This window comes from Aulonocara stuartgranti, assembly GCF_965226115.1.
Source record: "Aulonocara stuartgranti genome assembly, chromosome: 9".
Lineage (NCBI taxonomy): Eukaryota > Metazoa > Chordata > Actinopteri > Cichliformes > Cichlidae > Aulonocara > Aulonocara stuartgranti.
The window spans coordinates 25907458-25925433 of NC_138960.1; the positions used below are offsets into that span (position 1 = coordinate 25907458).

The 17976-nt window shown below is 42.6% G+C and overlaps 2 protein-coding genes across 2 annotated transcripts; both read left to right on the plus strand.

Annotated features, from left to right (window-relative positions):
* The first annotated feature begins 4084 nt into the window (after positions 1 to 4084).
* Positions 4085 to 5426, plus strand: rrs1 (ribosome biogenesis regulator 1 homolog). The gene has a single exon (XM_082545520.1). The coding sequence runs from the start codon at positions 4142 to 4144 to the stop codon at positions 5174 to 5176; it is 1035 nt and encodes a 344-aa protein (XP_082401646.1). The 5' UTR covers positions 4085 to 4141; the 3' UTR covers positions 5177 to 5426.
* Positions 5427 to 8313: 2887 nt separating this feature from the next.
* Positions 8314 to 12318, plus strand: LOC309714759 (uncharacterized protein). Its single transcript, XM_082547448.1, has 5 exons — positions 8314 to 8481; positions 8742 to 8773; positions 9227 to 9394; positions 10114 to 10196; positions 10739 to 12318. Exons 1-5 carry the CDS (start codon positions 8415 to 8417, stop codon positions 10983 to 10985), a joined length of 597 nt encoding a protein of 198 aa, XP_082403574.1. The 5' UTR covers positions 8314 to 8414; the 3' UTR covers positions 10986 to 12318.
* Positions 12319 to 17976: the final 5658 nt, after the last annotated feature.

Below are 17976 nucleotides of genomic sequence, written 5' to 3' on the forward strand. Positions count from 1 at the left end.
TGAACTGGTGAAGATGAAAGTGAAACTGTCAGTTTAGTGGTTGATCTATATTCATACCCTCACTTATGCCCACAAGCTTTTGATACTGACTGACAGAAGGAGACTGCAGACACAATCAGCAGAAAAAAGCTTCCTTCAGAGGGTGGCTGGACTCTCCCCTAAAGATGGGATGCAGAGCTCAGTGATTCAGCAGAAACAGCCATTAATCCTTCGCATCCAAAGGAGAGCTGAGTTGTTTTGGACTGGGATGTCTCCTGGACACCTCTTGGGTGAGGCGTTTTGGAGATGTCCTATTGGGAGGAAAACTTGATTGCATCTCTCGGGTGGCTTGGTGTCCCCCTGAATGAACTAGAAGGAGGTGGTTGAGGAGAGGGAGGTCTTCTCTGCTTCTCCACAACCCTGATCCAGACTCGGATAAGTGGGAGTGGAAGATACGACTTTGATATAATTTTGAGATCAGCGGTGCATCATGCATGTTGTGTTGATCAATTTAACCAAATTGACAAATGCTTAAATTTTAAATTTTTCTCATGTATTTCTATTTTATTTTAGCTTGTTTTGTAAGTATGTTACCTTCAAAGGTTTGGCACTACGTACACAGATCTGTGTTTCCGAACAAACAACACATTTGCATTTATTTAAAATAACAATAAATTGATCATAAATTATGCAAGTGACTATTAATGATTCATTGAATTATTCATCCTTATTGATTTTTCATCAAGAATCCATTTTCAGCAGCCATCACTCAAGTGTTCCTCAGCCATATTGTGTTCCCTGATGTTAAAAGACTTATTGAGCTTGAGGAAAAATAACAACTTTTCCATTTGTGTTAGCACTGTTAAATTTTCCTCCATCCAAAGTCTGTATTTTTTAAATTTTTAATATTTTCCATTTACAATACTAGAAAACAACTAGTAAAGGGGAACTGAGGAAAACTAACAAAAAGTTTTCAGAATAGAAAACTTTTTGTTAGTTTTCCTCAAACTGGGGCCAGCAACACATAAGCACATGAGATACACAGAAAACACAATATAGAAACCTGGAGAAACCCCGGGACTTGGAAACATGAGAAGTGAAGTGAAGCAGTGGATGATGAGCAGATAATCCAACAAGGAACAAAGGAAAATGCCCACAATAAAGACAGAGGGTAACGAAGGAATACAGAAGGGAGATTATGACACAAGGTAGACACAGCTGAACCTAATCTGACACATAAGACAAAGAGGAAGCAAAGCGGCACTGGCGGTTGAGTGGTTGGCGGAAATGGTGTGGCGCGGCAGCTGCAAGGCAATTGAGGAATGGTCGGTATTGCATGGCAGCCGCAAGCGGTTGGCGGTGTGGCATAGCATGCCAGCTGCTGGCAGTTGAGTGGTTGGTTTCACGGCAGCTGCAGGTGATTGAGTGGTTGGTTAGTGGCATGGCAGTCAGAGGCGGTTGAGCGGTTGGAGGCGTGGCACAGTGTGCCAGCTGAAGGCAGTTGAGTAGTTGGCTTCGCGGCCGCAGGCGGTTGAGCGGTTGGTTAGTGGTGTGGCAGTCGCAGGCGGTTGAGCGGTTGGCGGTGTGGCACAGTGTGCCAGCTGAAGGCAGTTGAGTAGTTGGCTTCGTGGCAGCCGCAGGCGGTTGAGCGGTTGGTTAGTGGCATGGCAGTTGCAGGCAGTTAAGCGGTTGGAGGCGTGGCAGCCTCAGGTGGTTGAGCGGTTGGTTAGTGGCGTGGCAGTCGCAGGCGGTTGAGCGGTTGGAGGCGTGGCACAGTGTGCCAGCTGAAGGCAGTTGAGTAGTTGGCTTTGCGGCCGCAGGCAGTTGAGCGGTTGGTTAGTGGCGTGGCAGTCGCAGGCGGTTGAGCAATTGGTTAGTGGCGTGGCAGTCGCAGGCGGTTGAGCGGTTGGAGGCGTGGCACAGTGTGCCAGCTGAAGGCAGTTGAGTAGTTGGCTTTGCGGCCGCAGGCAGTTGAGCAGTTGGTTAGTGGCGTGGCAGTTGCAGGCAGTTAAGCGGTTGGAGGCGTGGCGTGGCAGCCTCAGGTGGTTGAGCGGTTGGTTAGTGGCGTGGCAGTCGCAAGCGGTTGAGCAATTGGTTAGTGGCGTGGCAGTCGCAGGCGGTTGAGCAATTGGTTAGTGGCGTGGCAGTCGCAGGCGGTTGAGCGGTTGGAGGCGTGGCACAGTGTGCCAGCTGAAGGCAGTTGAGTAGTTGGCTTTGCGGCCGCAGGCAGTTGAGCAGTTGGTTAGTGGCGTGGCAGTTGCAGGCAGTTAAGCGGTTGGAGGCATGGCGTGGCAGCCTCAGGTGGTTGAGTGGTTGGTTAGTGGCGTGGCAGTCGCAGGCGGTTGAGCGGTTGGAGGCGTGGCACAGTGTGCCAGCTGAAGGCAGTTGAGTATTTGGCTTTGCGGCCGCAGGCAGTTGAGCAGTTGGTTAGTGGCGTGGCAGTCGCAGGCGGTTGTGCGGTTGGTGGCCTGATGTGGCAGCCACAGGCGGTTGAGCGGTTGGTGGCGCTCATACAGGTCCATGTCTGCTGGGTCCATAGTGTGGTCAGATTTTTTGCAAGGGCAGATCGTGTGGAGAAGAGAGAGTGGACCCAAGGCAGACAAACAGCGAGATAGGCGAGAGTTTAATAGATAGCCTTTATTCTTGGCTGCATGAAAATACTACAAAACAACTAGTAAAGGGGAACTGAAAAAACTAACAAAAAGCTAAACTTGGGACAGCAAAACATAAGCACATGAGATACACAGAAAACACAATATAGAAACCTGGAGAAACCTGGTGGAGTTGGAGCTGCAAGGTGACTCAGAGTCAAGGTTCTGATGTAATCTGATGTTCTGCTGCTTAGCTGAGACACCAGGGTCTCCCACTTCTTTTTTTTTCTAAGGTTAGACCCCCTCCAACCCTCCACACATGTGATTTAACAAATGTTCCTGCTCAAAAACAGCAGGAACATTTTCAAGTATGCTAACATAAATTAGCCCCCAATAAATTTTCATTGGGTAACACAGTGTTTAACTGAAACACAGGAATGACTGCTAATAATAGACACTTTTGTGCCTCTGTATAGATAATCCATTAAAATCATGAATGATTTACTATGAATGACTCCATTAATTTTCATTTACACCATTTCTTGTCAATTCAATGTAATTTCTATAGAAAATAAATGTATTTTTTTATCTAAAACAAGAACATTATAGAACCTCAGATGGGTTTTTTGTTTTGTTTATTTTTGTTTTGTTTGTTTCGTTATTTCACACGCACATGCCAATTTTAAAAACACCTTTAGACCTTTTCATTTTGGAAATGTTTTTATTGTTAAAGACAGATCGTTTTTACATGTGGATCATTTTTTGTATAGAGTGATGAGAAAAAGTCCATGTGCCACTTCTCATTTCTTTATATTTTGCTTGAAAAAAAAAGGGAATTGGCAGAGTGATTTACTGAAGCATGTGCAAATATATATAAATACATGTATTTACAGCATGAGCAAAGATTGAGTTTGTACTCCATTTTCAATCCATTTATTGGTGGTGGACCTGTATCTGATGCCACTGAGGTCACAATTCATCACTTTTGACAAGATCTCCAACACCCCTGGATGAAATGCAGCTCCAAACCATGACAGAGCCTCCACTGTGTTTTACAAATAACTGTAGACACTCACTGCCGTGCCTCTCTCCTGACGACCTTCCTGCATATTGATGAGAATCTGAACCAAAAATGTCATATTTGAATTCATCACTCCATCAGATCTGCTGCCACTGATTTTCAGTCCAGTTCTTGTGTAATTTGGCATGCTTCAGCCTTTTCTCCCTGCTTCCCTTCCTTAAGAACAGCTTCTTGACAGCCACCCTTCCACTGAGACCATTTCTGGTGAGGCTTCAGTGAACACTAAATGGATCACCTGACGGGCCAGATCCATCTCTCGGGTCCAGTATCAGGTCTTTGTGGATTTTTCTTCATGTGTCTTGAGGACATGACTTTCAGATACCGTCTATCTGTTGTATCTGTGCGTCGCTGTTACGCAAAGAAATGAAACGACAGCGCACTCCTGTGGTCACGTGTCAAACTGCAGCTCGCCGACTTTGACCCGGAAGCTCTTTTCACTGACCCGTGTGTTTTTCCTGCCTCACACGTGGGGTTTTCAGCACTGAGCAAGATGGCAGCGTGCAGTGTAGAGGAGTTGTTGGCTAAAGCTGAGGCGCAAGAGGCGGAAACGCTGAAAAGCATATCAGTCCAGAAAGAGCTGGACCTGGAGTTTGACATCGGGAACCTGCTGGCGTGTGACAAAAACCGCATCGAGCCTCGCGACCTCCGGGAGAAGAGCAGAGAGGACTTTCTGCGCGCTCTCGCTCGCGACAACACGCAGCTTCTCGTCAACGAAATATGGAAACAGCCCACGGAGAGGGTCGAGGAGGCGATAGTGGCCAAACTGCCGGAGCCGACGACCCGGCTTCCCAGAGAGAAGCTACCACCGAAACCCAGACCTCCAACAAAATGGGAGCAGTTCGCCAAGCTGAAAGGCATAAAGAAGAAGAAGAAGACCAACCTGGTGTGGGATGAAACCGCAAAGGAGTGGAAGAGGCGCTGGGGCTACAAGAGGGCCGGCGATGACACCAAAGAGTGGCTGATCGAGGTGCCCGAGAGCGCAGACCCGAATGAGGACCAGTTCGCCAAACGCGTCAAAGCCAAGAAGGAGAGGGTGGCCAAAAACGAGCTCAACAGGCTGAAAAACATCGCCAGATCGCAGAAAGTCAAGATCCCTGCTGTAACCCTGACCCCCAAAGCCAGCCAGTCCAAAGACGAGCTGGCCAGAGCCGAGAGTGTGGCCAAAACCTCCACAGCATCCTTGGGGAGGTTTCAGGACCGCCTGCCCAAGGAGAACCCAGCAAAGAAGGGCAAGAAGAGGAAATTCGAGCCCCTCATTGGCAACTTTTCTAATGAAAAGCAGAAGCAGCTGGAGCTCCTGAAAGTCATGGACACTAAGAAGCCCAAGTTGGACATCACCAAAGCTGTGAATAAACAGATGAGGCAGGAGGACAGAGAGGAGGCTGCTGCAAAACACAAGAAGGCAGCAGGGAAGAAGGGACGTAAAGGCGGCAGCATGGGTGGAAAGGCCAGAGGAAAAGGTGGGAAAGGAAAAGCAGCTGGAGGGGGAGGAGGGAAGAGAAGAGGCAAACCTGGGAAGCGCTGAGGACTCTTGTGTCTTCCTGTGTGTGGTTGTGTGTGTGCCTGCCTTGGCATGAAAGTGTTGGACATTCATGATGCAATATGAACAGAACATGTGGTTTATCTGTGGCCCACGGGTGGGATGCTCCCTCCATCTATGTAAACTATGTTTACTGTACATTTTGACTGCAGCATCCATGATGATTCTTTTCGATGTATGTGTAATATTCATGAAAGAATTTCACAAATATACTTTAATATTACAGCGAGTAGAACACGAGTGACTTGTTTTTCTGTCTTTAATTATTGCAGAAGTGATTTTTTAGTTCTGTGTGAGTAAATTGATGCTTCAAGTCTGAAACGGTTACGTTAAGTATCGTAAAGCGTTTTAGATCCTTGATAAATGAGACATATTTGAAAATAGGTTGTTTTTAAGGCTATTTTTGTTACCCTTTACATATTACTTTGTAAAATATATATATATACATTCAAAATATTTGACTTCTAATTTTTAATTTCATTACGTTTTCATATGATTTACATAGTTTTAACAGAAGTTTAATGTAGTTTATGTAACTTTGGGGAAATACTTTAATAGTACTGATAAAACCAGAGTGTTTGTGCAAAACAAATTGGGATTATAAGCACTATTTGATATTTAAAAAATAAATTTCTTTAAATTGGGCTCAGGGACCCACATTTATCTGTAGCCAGGAGGTCAAGAGATAATTTCCTATAAATCATAAAGGTTTGCTGCTGAATGATTAAAAAAGTGTTATTCAAATGAAGCTTTTCACGTGATTGTGGCTAATCATGTCAAACTAATTAGCTCGCTCTCTGCATCAACTCGTTCCTTTGGAAGCTTCTTGCTCCAGTTGAAAGAAGAACAAAAATGTGCCACCCATAAGTCAAAAATTCAGGTTATCAACTTGGTAACTTAAAAAAACTTGAAGTTATTAACTTTAAATTTTGAGATATGGATGACAGAAAAAGCTGTTTTTTCATTGGCAGAAACAAGCTTCCATATGTTCCCACTGCTGCTTAGCTTTGTTTATTAGCCAATTAGACTGTATGGAGAAAAGTCCATCTGGCATCTGTCTTTACAAACATTTTTGAAAGAGTGGGTCGTTCCCTGAATTTAACCGTGGATCTGTAGTGGGAATGCAATGAGTTCATTTAAAGTAGAAGTGTTTAGGAACCACAGGAACTCTGTGTGAAGTTAAGGTCGCTGAGGTGCTCTGCTGACTCAATAACAGCAGACCTCCAACCTTCGTCTGGCATTAACATCCACAGAAAAACTACGGTGGGAGCTTCTTGGCAGCTGCTGCAGCTTTGCGCATGTAGTGTAAGTATTACAAGAGTGTTTATATCTACAGCATATTTTTATACACTTATCCACAAACTAATTCTGATTTATTAGAATTAGTTTGTGGAACATTTCACCAACGCAGCAGCAAAGTAGTACAACAATATGCATGTTCATCATTATTTCAATTTATTGTAAAACCAATGGAGTTAATAGGTGAATTTTCTGCTCCTGGATATGAACATATATGCATGTCAGAATATGAGACTGCATAAAAAGCCATGCAGTAGCTAAGAAAAACTCAGCCAGGGTTGGTAATGTGCAACAATACCTCTTATGGTGTATTTAATAATTTGTTTGTGTGTATTTAGTAATATAAGGTGTATTTTCTGAAAGAATATGGGGGAAAAATTGGTGCCACACATTCTTGCTAGTTAAAAATGTGGCCTACAATGGCCCAGTGCTCCCAGAGATATTTAATGGAAACGTTCAAACAGGTTTTTTTATACATACTTGTTAACTAATATACATGGTCTTGGGAAATAGCTTCAAAGCTTCCCATTCATATTAAATGAGGCTGGTTAACTGCAGCAACAAGCTCCAGCCAGTAAATGCATGTCGGCATCAGATCAGATGTATCATTCATGTAACAGCAGAGAGGTTTTTATGCTCAGAATATATTTTTTTAAGCTGCCGCAGATTGTCTTTACAGACTCTGAGCTGTTCAGTGTTCATCAGTTTTCTTCTTCCGAGAAGCATCAGATCGGATTTCTTAGCAGCTTAGCTGTGTTTTTTTTGGTTATGTAAGGGCTTCGGTTTGGCCTTGATGTCTAGACTGGAGCCATCGTTCTGAATTAGGAGCAGTGTATAGTGTAACAAATAGCTCACAAAGCCAGAATCTGCAACTTAAGTACATTTAAACACAACACAAAGCAAACTGTGAGTGGGATTTTTCTCTCATCCAGTTGAGCATGTCTTGCTTTTGTGGTGGTATTGAGGTGTGTATTTCCACGGTCTTCACCCTTTTGAAAGAGATTGGTCTTGTAGCCAGAGTGGTTGCAGTCTAGTCAGACATTTTCCTGGACTGCTAAGGCCTCAGATAATGAGATTTATTAGCCTCCTGCATTTAGAGGTGTTTCCACTTTCAGACGGCACACAAACGCACCTCTTGCTCTGTTCACCTAGATAATCCATGATCCTCTGACAACCTTATTTCCTGTTGACACTGATTGTAATTATTTGTGAAAATTGACTGCGCGTAATTTCTGTTTGGATTGTCTAGAAGAACAAAAAGTCAAATCCTTCTGCGTGTGCTGTATCCTCACTTTGTCGCCAAGGCTGCGGGGTGCTCTGTCCAGCTCCAGCTGAGTCATCTCTCATCTTAGTGATGGATGCCTTTTTATCACTAATGCAAGCTCGCAGCCAAGCGCCTTTGCACCAGAGCTGGAGAGGGGAGGCGGTGGTGGGGTTTCAATCACCATCTGTTGAGCGGTCGGGCACTCTGTCCCCAGCCCTATCATCTTTGTCCCTGCTCACCCAGGCCACAGGAAAGTGGGGCACAGCCAATAATCAATCAAGCACTCCTGATGAGGTGAAATTATGAATTCTCATTCACATCTGAGCAAGCACTAAACTTCTTTTGCATGTGGCCAGATGGTCAAAGAACAATAGACATTGGCAGCAAGATGGAGTGGTCAAGCATGACATATGAGAAAGATGCCGCCTCTTATTCCAAAATAAAAAGCATTGGCGTCAGGTGATAAGAAAATTCTAACAATCATACATTTTCTGACATAAACTAAGATTTTACTCGTCCCTGGTCACGTGTATGTGTGTCTCTGTGTGTGTGTGTCCAGCTCCAGTCTGTGCTGCAGTGGATTAGTCAGCTGCATTTATTTAAGGTATTGCAGTGAGAGCTCAGTAGTCCCGGACAGTGTGAGAGCGTCCGATCTTCAAGATGCAGCGCATCTACATGCACAGCAATGAACACTTTGAGGTTTTCACCACTGTCCTTGCTCCACAAGGTGAGTGGAATCATATCTGCAGGGAAGTGTGGCTTAGCAGGACATTATTTATGTGGTTAGCAAGAGCAAGCCCAGTGCCAGCTGACCGATAAATGCCTTGTTTTCCCTCCTTCTGGACAGTGTACATAAAGATTTAGCTGCACAGATGTTTATGTGCGCGCATTAATGTCAAGGTCTTCTTATGGACATTTGCATATTAATGAAAAATGTTGAAAATAACCCTTTTTTGCTGATTCATTTCTGCTCTCGATGATAAACAGGGAGGTATCGATACAGAGCAGAAGCTGAAAAGGCAAGTTCACTTTTTTCTTAATTTTCATCAACAGAAATCTGCATGTTTAACTGCACTGATATGAAAATGAGAACTCAATTCACAGGTTTATGTATGCTTATATATGTCAAAGACTAATGGATATGAATGTGACATTGCATCAGTTTAATCAGTTTCCTGCAAAACTACGCATTTAGTTTTCCACTTTCTCTCACATAATATTCAGGTGTAACATAATGAAGGGTAAATCCTGATTAAGAGTTACCATTACACTAAATAACAACTAATCCAAGTCTTCACACGTAATCCTTTCCATTCACCGACTCTGATCTGCGGGCTGTAAAAAAAAGGAGCTGGACGCTGATCATGAACAAGTTCTGCCCTAACATAAATGTAGCATTGAATTTTAATCTTGCAATATTGAATATTCAAATTAGAGTTAAAAATTATTGTAATTCTCCTTTTGTCCATTAGATGGTAGTGGTGCACAGGTACAGGCCCCACTGGCCTGACGAGCTGGAGCTGTCTCCAGGTGACGTCACCCTGGTGCTGTCCAAACACGAGGAAGGGAGGTGGTTTGGGCAGTTGCAGAATGGGCAGCGAGGTTATTTCCCCGCCTCATGCGTGATGGAGCTGCGCCAGGTTGGTTGGCTTCTTGAATGTGCTCAGTAATGCAGAGAAAGTGGACAGAACTGTTGCTGCTGCAGCTTACAGATGACAGATTATATTATCCTCTCTGCTCTGCTTGTCACATGTATGTTTTAAATAAGCCAGAACCAAATGTGTGCCTACATAAACATATTACAGTCATGACAGAATTTAGAAACGCCTATGAGAGCTGTTTCCTTAAGTCAGTCTTGAATTGTTGCACATTTAATAAGGGATATTTATAAAGGGTAATTCATAAATTTCAGACTTAAATGCATAATATTTGCACTGGTTTTGGTGCGAGCTCATATTGTGCAGTGATTGACCAGAAGCAAAGAGATTTCTCACAATTTTACCTTCTCTAATTTAGCAATTAAACACTGACAAACACAGCAGGTGTTAAGAAGTATAACATGCTCCTCACTAACAGTTAATAACTATAAACTATTCTCTCACCATTCTCTGAAAAAAGTTAAAAAAATTTCCTGTATTATCAAAACTTTTATAATGTCAGTTTGATTTATGTTATTTGCTATAACAAAAAGACATGATCAAAAATTACTTCTATGTTTTTGAACAACACAAATAAAATAAAAAATCAAAAACAACAAGAAGAAAAGTGTTTTAAATAACTCTATTTTATAATTACTGTCTATTTACTATTAAATAATTAATAAAAGGTGGAATTAAAAACATCATGTTTCCACTCTCAGGCAAATCTGCCTCCCAAAGGCCTTCGGAGGAGTTTATCTGTGAGGACTACACCCGGTGACAGTGAACGCGGCAGATATGGGAAGTAGGTGTAAACACACACATCAATAATTTCATGCTTCCCTCTTATCAAGTATATGCACGCACACACACACACACAGACACACAATCATGCACATACACCCAGCATTCGGCAGATGTTCCCCACATCCCCCATCTCCAAATCCCACCCCACTGCTCTCCGCCCAGCACCCCTGAACAGGTGGCCCCTCTCTTCCCTCATTAGTTGACAAAGCACACTGATTACTGAGCCTGCTAAGCACACACACGCACACACACGCACACACACGCACACAAGCTAGTCAATCCCCTTCTCACAGTGCTGCATCTCATTAGGGCCAAAGAAGAGCAAGAGGGAAAGAAAAGACTTTGTAGTTGTTGTTTTTTTATCTCTCTCTCTCTCTCTCTCTCTCACACACACACACACACACACACACACACACACACACACAAACATACTGTACATAAACCCACAGGCCTCTTCACATCTTGTCTGCTCACAGTGGAATTTGGGTCATAAGGAATAAACAGGGTCTTTGTGTTTGTTATTTCCTCTTTGTCCCCCAGTGGACACATTCTGCAGGCATTCAAGAGGGGGAGCAGAGGAGGTGGAGGAGGAGTGGGGCTGGAGAAGGGCCAGGGTGAGCGTGAAGGCCCTTTCCTGGTTCGGAGCTCCCAGATCCCTTTGCCTCAGCCCGTGGCCTCTCAGCCCCAGGCACAGAGATCTCCAAACTTGCTCCACAGGATCTTGTCCAAGTGCCGGAAAAAGATTGAATGCCAGGGAGCCACCAATGGGGCTTTCGAGGGCGACTAAGAAACCCTTTTCTTTGTCCTGGGTGGCTGAGCTGAGATCACTTTGGTGAGGTTGCACTCGGGGTGGAGGATGAGGGGGTAGAGGAGCTTCTGAAATGTGCAGATGAGTTTTGAATTTCCTGATGTGGGCTTGTACTTGTGCTTTATCAGGATTTTCTAAATGCAAGCAGGAGGTTGAAGGCTGAATGTAAACCCCCTGATTAGTGATGTCACAGTAGTGTATGTGTGTGTGTGTGTTTGTGTGTGTGTTACCCACTTTATCTGATGGGCAAAGCATGCCGTGACATCACTGATGGGGGTGTTGTCTCAAGTGCAACATGCTGGAAAGTTTGAAGGTGTTGCTCTTTTCTGCCCAGTTCAGCTAATCTAAAGTCAGGCTTATATTCTGAAAACTGTACAACATTAGTCGCTGCAATCAAAGCTCAAACAACGTAGCAGTTAGATGCAGTCAGTGAAGCAGGAAGTGATGCTTCATGATTATTAAATTTAGCCTTTTCTATAACGCTGCCTTTATTGAATGTTATTTCTGCTGTTGGTTTTGTTATGTTCCTTACTTTTTTCCTGTGATTTGTTAATGTGTGTCTATGTCTATTTAATATGCTGTAATATGTTACTGTGATAATGATAAAACCAGCAAACCCTCCGTGACTGTATGATGATTTCATTTCAGTCCAAACATGCCTCGGTGTACGACTCAGTGCTTAGGCTCCTGTTCATTTTCCTTTGAACACACTGGGCCTCCCTTCTTTCTAATAGGAAGTGTGATTGAGGCCTGCTGAAAGCTTTGCCAAAAGACCAGGGATTGTGCCAGTTGCCCCAGCAACTACAAAGCAGCTCTCAGAAGTTGCATGTAGTCTTTCTTTTTCAGTGGTGCCTCCCAGCCTTGTCCTTGTGGTGGGATCTCTATAGGGTGGGCTGTAGATTACCTTCTGCAGAGGACATAAAATCCTAACTTTGGCCTTGACCTCCACAGGGAAATACACCCCTCCTCCACTTGCTGTTTGATATTCACTGTTGTATAATCCTTTGTTATAAAGGCTGCAGGAGGCAGTCACTCTGGGGCCAGTGTTTGGAGGACATGTCCTGCACAGTGAAGAGTGTAAATGTTACAAAGACAGACAGCTCCACTCGTCCTGTAGCAAACTCTCATTCACAAGGAGAATATTGTAGCGTTTACTGTTAGAGTTTACCTCGAGCCTATGACTCACTTTTATATAGGGTCAAGGAATTATTGTGAATAACTTTGTGATTACTTCTGGAGTTTGACAAAAGAACTGAGTGTATGCACATATATACAAAGTTATTGTAAGTGTAGCTGGATATCGGGTATAAAGTATGGAGGATCAAAACTGTCAAAATCCAAAATAAACAATAAAAAACTTTAATATTTTTAAATGAAATGAAATAAATAAATAAATATGTCTACAAATGCACCAAAAAGAATTGCAAACATTTTTGTCATTTTTAATTTTTACATTAATTATAAAATATGGCAAAATTATTATTTTTTTTTACAATTTTTTAAAATTAATATAATTGAGCTTAAGTGTCTTATTGGATACATGGCTCAATACATGAGCGGGGCACCAAAAGGAATAGGCAGGAATGCCAGAGGAGCAAAACACCAAGCAGTGGTAGACAGAACAGTGGCCTGAAACTGCAAGACCAAGCTCACCAACCTGTGCACTGCCTGGACTGACTGTAAGAAACCCTATGCCCAGTGCCCCACACATGGATCCTGGATGCCTAGAATAGTACAAGATCAACAGGATCCTAAGAGCCATCCTCAGGAATTCAGTGGGGATGTAGCGAACAACTTCAGAGGCCAGCTTCAAGCCAATAGCATAAGTCACCATCAAGTGTAGGATCTGCCAAGGAGATGGTCTGTCCCCTCTGCTGTTCTGCATAGGCCTGAACCCCCTCAGTGAGATTATTGAAAACAGAATGGAGCGATCATCAGCCACCTCCTCTACATGTGTGATATCAAGCTGTATGCCAAGAGTGAATGAGACATCAATGCACTGATCCATACCACCAGGATATACAGCGACAACATTGGAATGTTGTTCAGACTGGAGAAGTGTAATAGGATGATGACAAAGAGAAGGAAGCTAGTCAGAGCTGAGGGGACTGTAATACCAGAGGACAGCTACAGCTACAGCTACAAGCTACAAGTACAAGTGGTCTGGAAGTCACAAGGTTAAAATGGGACATACCCCCTAGGGTGTTTGGTAATGAATGAGCTAAGGTCCTGTGCGACCTCCATATTAAGGCAGACAAACTGGCGATGGCTAACCAACTGGGCATAGTAGTGGTAGAAAAGCAGAGGAAGATGGCTGTAGTGATAGCTGTAGCTATACTAAGTGATAGCAACATCAGGAAGAAGGAACATGACAAGCTCGAGAAAAACCAAGGGATGAGAGAAGAGCTTGCAAAGTTGTGGAGGGTGAAAGCAACGGTGGTCCCCATGGTAATCGGACCACTCAGTGCAGTGACCCCTAAGCTGGGCAAGTGGTACCAGCAGATCCCAGGAACAACATCTGAGATCTCTGTCCAGAACAGTCCAGAACAGTCCAAGGAAGGATCCTCAAGCTGCCAGGCCTCAGGTAGAGGACCCGATCTTTCACAGAAAGAACTGAATTCTTTCTGTGTTCTGTATTACTGACTGTCATTAAAAGTGTCAGAAGGTGAAAGATGAAAAATTAAAAATAAAGGAAATAAAGATGTGTGAGATAATACTACAAAGGTAAATTGATAAAGAAGCTGAATGAAACATTATTATCATTTTTTTTATTCTTTACATAATTAATACATACATGTATTTTTCCATTAAATTTTTTATTTAGCAGCATCAGTCCTCCATACTGTAGAGATAAACTTTCCATTGAAAGTAAGTCATAGCCTGGCAAATCCCCAGTCAAATGTGAGCCTGACTTACCTCACATGGCGCTGACACACACAACAGTGGAAACAGTGACCTATATAGAGCGGAAAGGCCAGTGTCCAATTTTAACACGCACACACACACACACACACACACACACACACACACACACACACACACACACACACACAGATACAGTCTCCCGCCTAAAAGGCTCCTATCCCTGTTGTGTTGTGCTGGGTGTCTTTTGGGTGGTGGGGGAGGAGAGGTGGAAGGAGGGGGTAACCGGGGTGCCTGCCAGATGACTGCTCTGTCATCCCTATAATGGGCTGCCATCTGCTGTCTAGCATACACAAAGGCAAACAGTGTGTGTGAGAGAGTTTGTGCACTCGCTTATGGGTGTGTGCTTAAAGAAAGAAGGCCGAGGAGATTTGGTCAGATGCCTGTAGGCTCTGTTTCATGTCTTTGGTGCACAGGGTAGACCCAAAAATGGACACACACACATACCTTACCTAGTCAAGCTGACTGAATGATAAGAGATACAGAAGGGGGGCAAACGTGCACTGGACATTATACGGTAATTAAATCAGTGGAAACTACAGCATGTGAAGAGAATCTGTATATCTGGGTTAAATGTAATTCATCCAAAAACAGCAATTATATGTTTATTTTAGGTCTATATAGTGTTTCAGTAAGTCATTGTTTCAACTAAATACATGCAGGAGGTACAAAGTGGAAGGGCTGCTGCCAATAACCAATTAAGAAGCAAAGGGTCCCCGACATCTTTCGGCTCATAGTGCGGGTCACGCAATAACAAAAGGCCCTCTTGTACCAGAATGAAAGCAAAGGAGGACAGATTGATTAAGTGGACATGGCGTGCATGTGGCGCTCGTGTGTTTATGTGTACATTGTTTGCATGCATGCGCACTGCCGCTCCTTCAGCATAAGGCAAGTCGTCACATTCTCCCTCCATTTGGGGGGCAATTGAGTGAATGGGCCTGTAAAACCAACAGCCCAAAGGACAAAGGAGCTCAGGGGCATTAAGTCATGGGTGAGTGGGCCCCTTTAGGGCCAGCAGCTGACCCTGTGGAGAGGCCTCTTGTTCTGGTGGAGGGGGCTCGTGTCCCTGGACCCCAGGCCAAGTTGACAGCATCCCAACGTATACATACACACATGACAGAGAGGTCATCTTCAAACCACTCCATGAGTTGTCACACCCAGCCTTCACCTGCTTAGATGTCCACGCTGCATGTGAGGAAAAATTAGAGTGCATGATTAAAGGTGGAATATTTCAATTTCCACTTTCACCATTTAAAAAGACAAAGAAAAAGCTTTCAGTGGCGTTAGTTTTTGGCAAGACGTCAGAGTGTCGCCATGCCCGCTGTGAACGTGTCAGAAAAACTAAGCGATCATCAGAAATCTTTATTATGCAGAAAACAGCATGTAACGTATACTAATTTGCACAAAGGCATTTTGGCAGTTGATGGCAAGTGAAAATGCAAACACAAGAAAGTCAGAATACCTTTAAAATTATCCAACAAATGCATTTATTTAGCCAAATTAAGTACATGGTTACAAAGACAGCTGGCAGGATTTCTATGGTACCTCGATTATGGTTTCAACTGAAAATGCTATATAGTATAACTCAAGTGTTACATGTGTGATTCTCCTGTAAATGAAAGCAAAGTCCAGCATCTTGTGTACTGCTCATGCATAACTACAATAGTATATGACAGCTGCTACTATCCTGTACTTATATGTACTTAATGCCCTTGCAACCTATGATGTTACAATGTCATTAACACACAAACAGATTATCTTGGTTTTAACAAATGGAATGTACAAACCAACACACAGAACATACGACACAAATATATACAGATTAGACAGATCTCAGCCACCCGATCCAAATATACAGTAAACATCTTACAAAGTTGTTTAGTCTGTTTTTAGCGTTGTGTACCATATTCTTCTGATCTTTCCACCTGATTTCCCTGACAAGATTCCCTTCTTATTCTCACTCAAATACTTAATGCAGGATAATCCAGATTATAGCCATTACTGGATCCACTAAAGCAGATGATACAAGAAAAAAAATACATGTAGCTATAGTGTTACTTCACCAGATTATGGAGCTTTTTTTAAAGGATGGTTCGAGAGTGCATTTGTTCTTGTCCATAAGGTGAAATGAGTGAGCAGAGAAACATGTGACATCTCACTCAAGGGTAGTTCAGCAGGATACAAGGAGACAATGGCTGCAGCAGAGATCGTATCTGGATCTTGTACAGATGTTAATAAAAACAGAATGCAATGATTTGCAAACATTTTAAGCCCTATATTTAGTTTAAAATGTCACAAAGATAACAAGACAAAAAAATGTAAATAGAAAGATTTGCACTTATTTTGAACTTGATGCCAACAAGGTGTTTCAAACCAGCTTAAATACTAATACTACATTAGAAAGGTTCATTGTAGTGACTATAGTGACCAAGGCAAATTAGGGAGGCATCCTTCACTTAGTGAGACTGTGTGGGCTAATAGTTCAGTAATAAATGTGATGTCTCCAGAGGACATCAGTGAAGCTGACACTGAAACTAAAATGAAACATCTGACAACCATTTTCAGTGAACGGCTTCTTGCAGTTGCCCACAGTGTATGTAATAAAAAATGGCATTCAAAGTAAGAATAGAAAAAAAATTAATCTAACAATATCCAGAAATACAGCTGCCTGGGCCAAGCTCATTTAAAACGGACTTGGATGAAGGGAAAAACTGTCCTGTGGTCTGACCAATCACAATCTGTAATTCATCTCTGACATCGTGGACAATGTGTTGTCCGGGCTAAAAAGGGAGACGGATCAATCAACTTGTTATGAGTGTCCAGCTCAAAAAGCCAGATGATATTCGGTTGCATTGTGCACACTGCACGGCTAATATGCGTTTTAATGCTTGGTGATATTGCTCCAAAGAAAGAGGTGAAGAAAGCAGGTGCTAAACTGTCCAGCCCAGCGTTCGGACATGTCATAAAGAAATTAAAAATATGACAAAGAGGACTAGGAGCTGGTGACCACTAAAATCTAAAAATGGGAAAACATTTTGCTTTCAGACTAGTGCACCTGCCTTCCTCATAGTGTTAAAAAAGCAGTAGTCAGTGGTAAACAAGCCCTTGTTTTCACCTTATTTGAAACATATTACTGGCATCAGTATCAAAACATAACATCCAACGACATCTTTGCACTGTTTACAATTAAATATAGGGTTTTAGCAACATATTGCATTCTGCACAGCAGCCCAGCATTTTAGGAGACAGAATTGTAATAACATATGTATTGACCAATATGTATTTTGTGTTTTAGCTCAAAGCCATCTGTCTAAAAATACAAGGTTTTTACGTAGTGCATTTTAAATACACCTTTTGCAGCAAAACAGGAGAAAAGAACATGTGTAAATAAAGCAGCATGATCTTAACATCAGCATTCAAACATGAATGAGCAAACATGAGCAAACATAAGGAAACACCCATCTAACACATACACACACGAAAAAAGGTAAGAACTGGAACTACATTATGAGAATGAACATTTACATTTAAACAAAGAGGAAAAAAAGTGCAATTAGTCTATGATTAGAGGTCAGAAATGGAGTCCCGCTACCTACATACATCCTATCTATATTTTACAAAATCACACGTACAACTATGCAAAGGTTATTTGCTAGCTCTCGCCTAATCAGGAGAAGAAATTAACATTAAATCAGTTGCAGTGCTTGTTCTTCTAACTTGGAGAAATAAAAAACTGAATGGTTGCCCAATCCTAATTTTGAAAGAAAAAAAGACAATATAATTTCTCAATAATTTCTCTTAAATGTTTTCTTTTAGAAATAAATAAATTAGTAGACATTAAATAAATAAAACCTACAGCCCTCACATAAAACCTAAATCCTTCTCCAACAAAATGCTTGTTGCTGAGCACTAATGATACGAACGTCTGACCAAAACAATGGCGGCCATTCATTCCCTAATAGAGAACTGCTTTAGAGCAAGTGAGAGTTTTTAGGCTGTTTTGGCAGCAAGATTAAACTTCTTCGAAACTCACGGTGTCCGATTTATA

Excerpts from the sequence above, each read along its gene's own strand:
- LOC309714759 (XM_082547448.1), top strand. The coding sequence starts at position 8,415 with ATGCAGCGCATCTACATGCACAGCAATGAACACTTTGAGGTTTTCACC. Across the intron at positions 8,774-9,226 it reads ACAGAGCAGAAGCTGAAAAG|ATGGTAGTGGTGCACAGGTA; the intron begins GCAAGTTCACTT and ends TTTGTCCATTAG. Across the intron at positions 9,395-10,113 it reads GCGTGATGGAGCTGCGCCAG|GCAAATCTGCCTCCCAAAGG; the intron begins GTTGGTTGGCTT and ends TTCCACTCTCAG.
- rrs1 (XM_082545520.1), top strand. The coding sequence starts at position 4,142 with ATGGCAGCGTGCAGTGTAGAGGAGTTGTTGGCTAAAGCTGAGGCGCAA.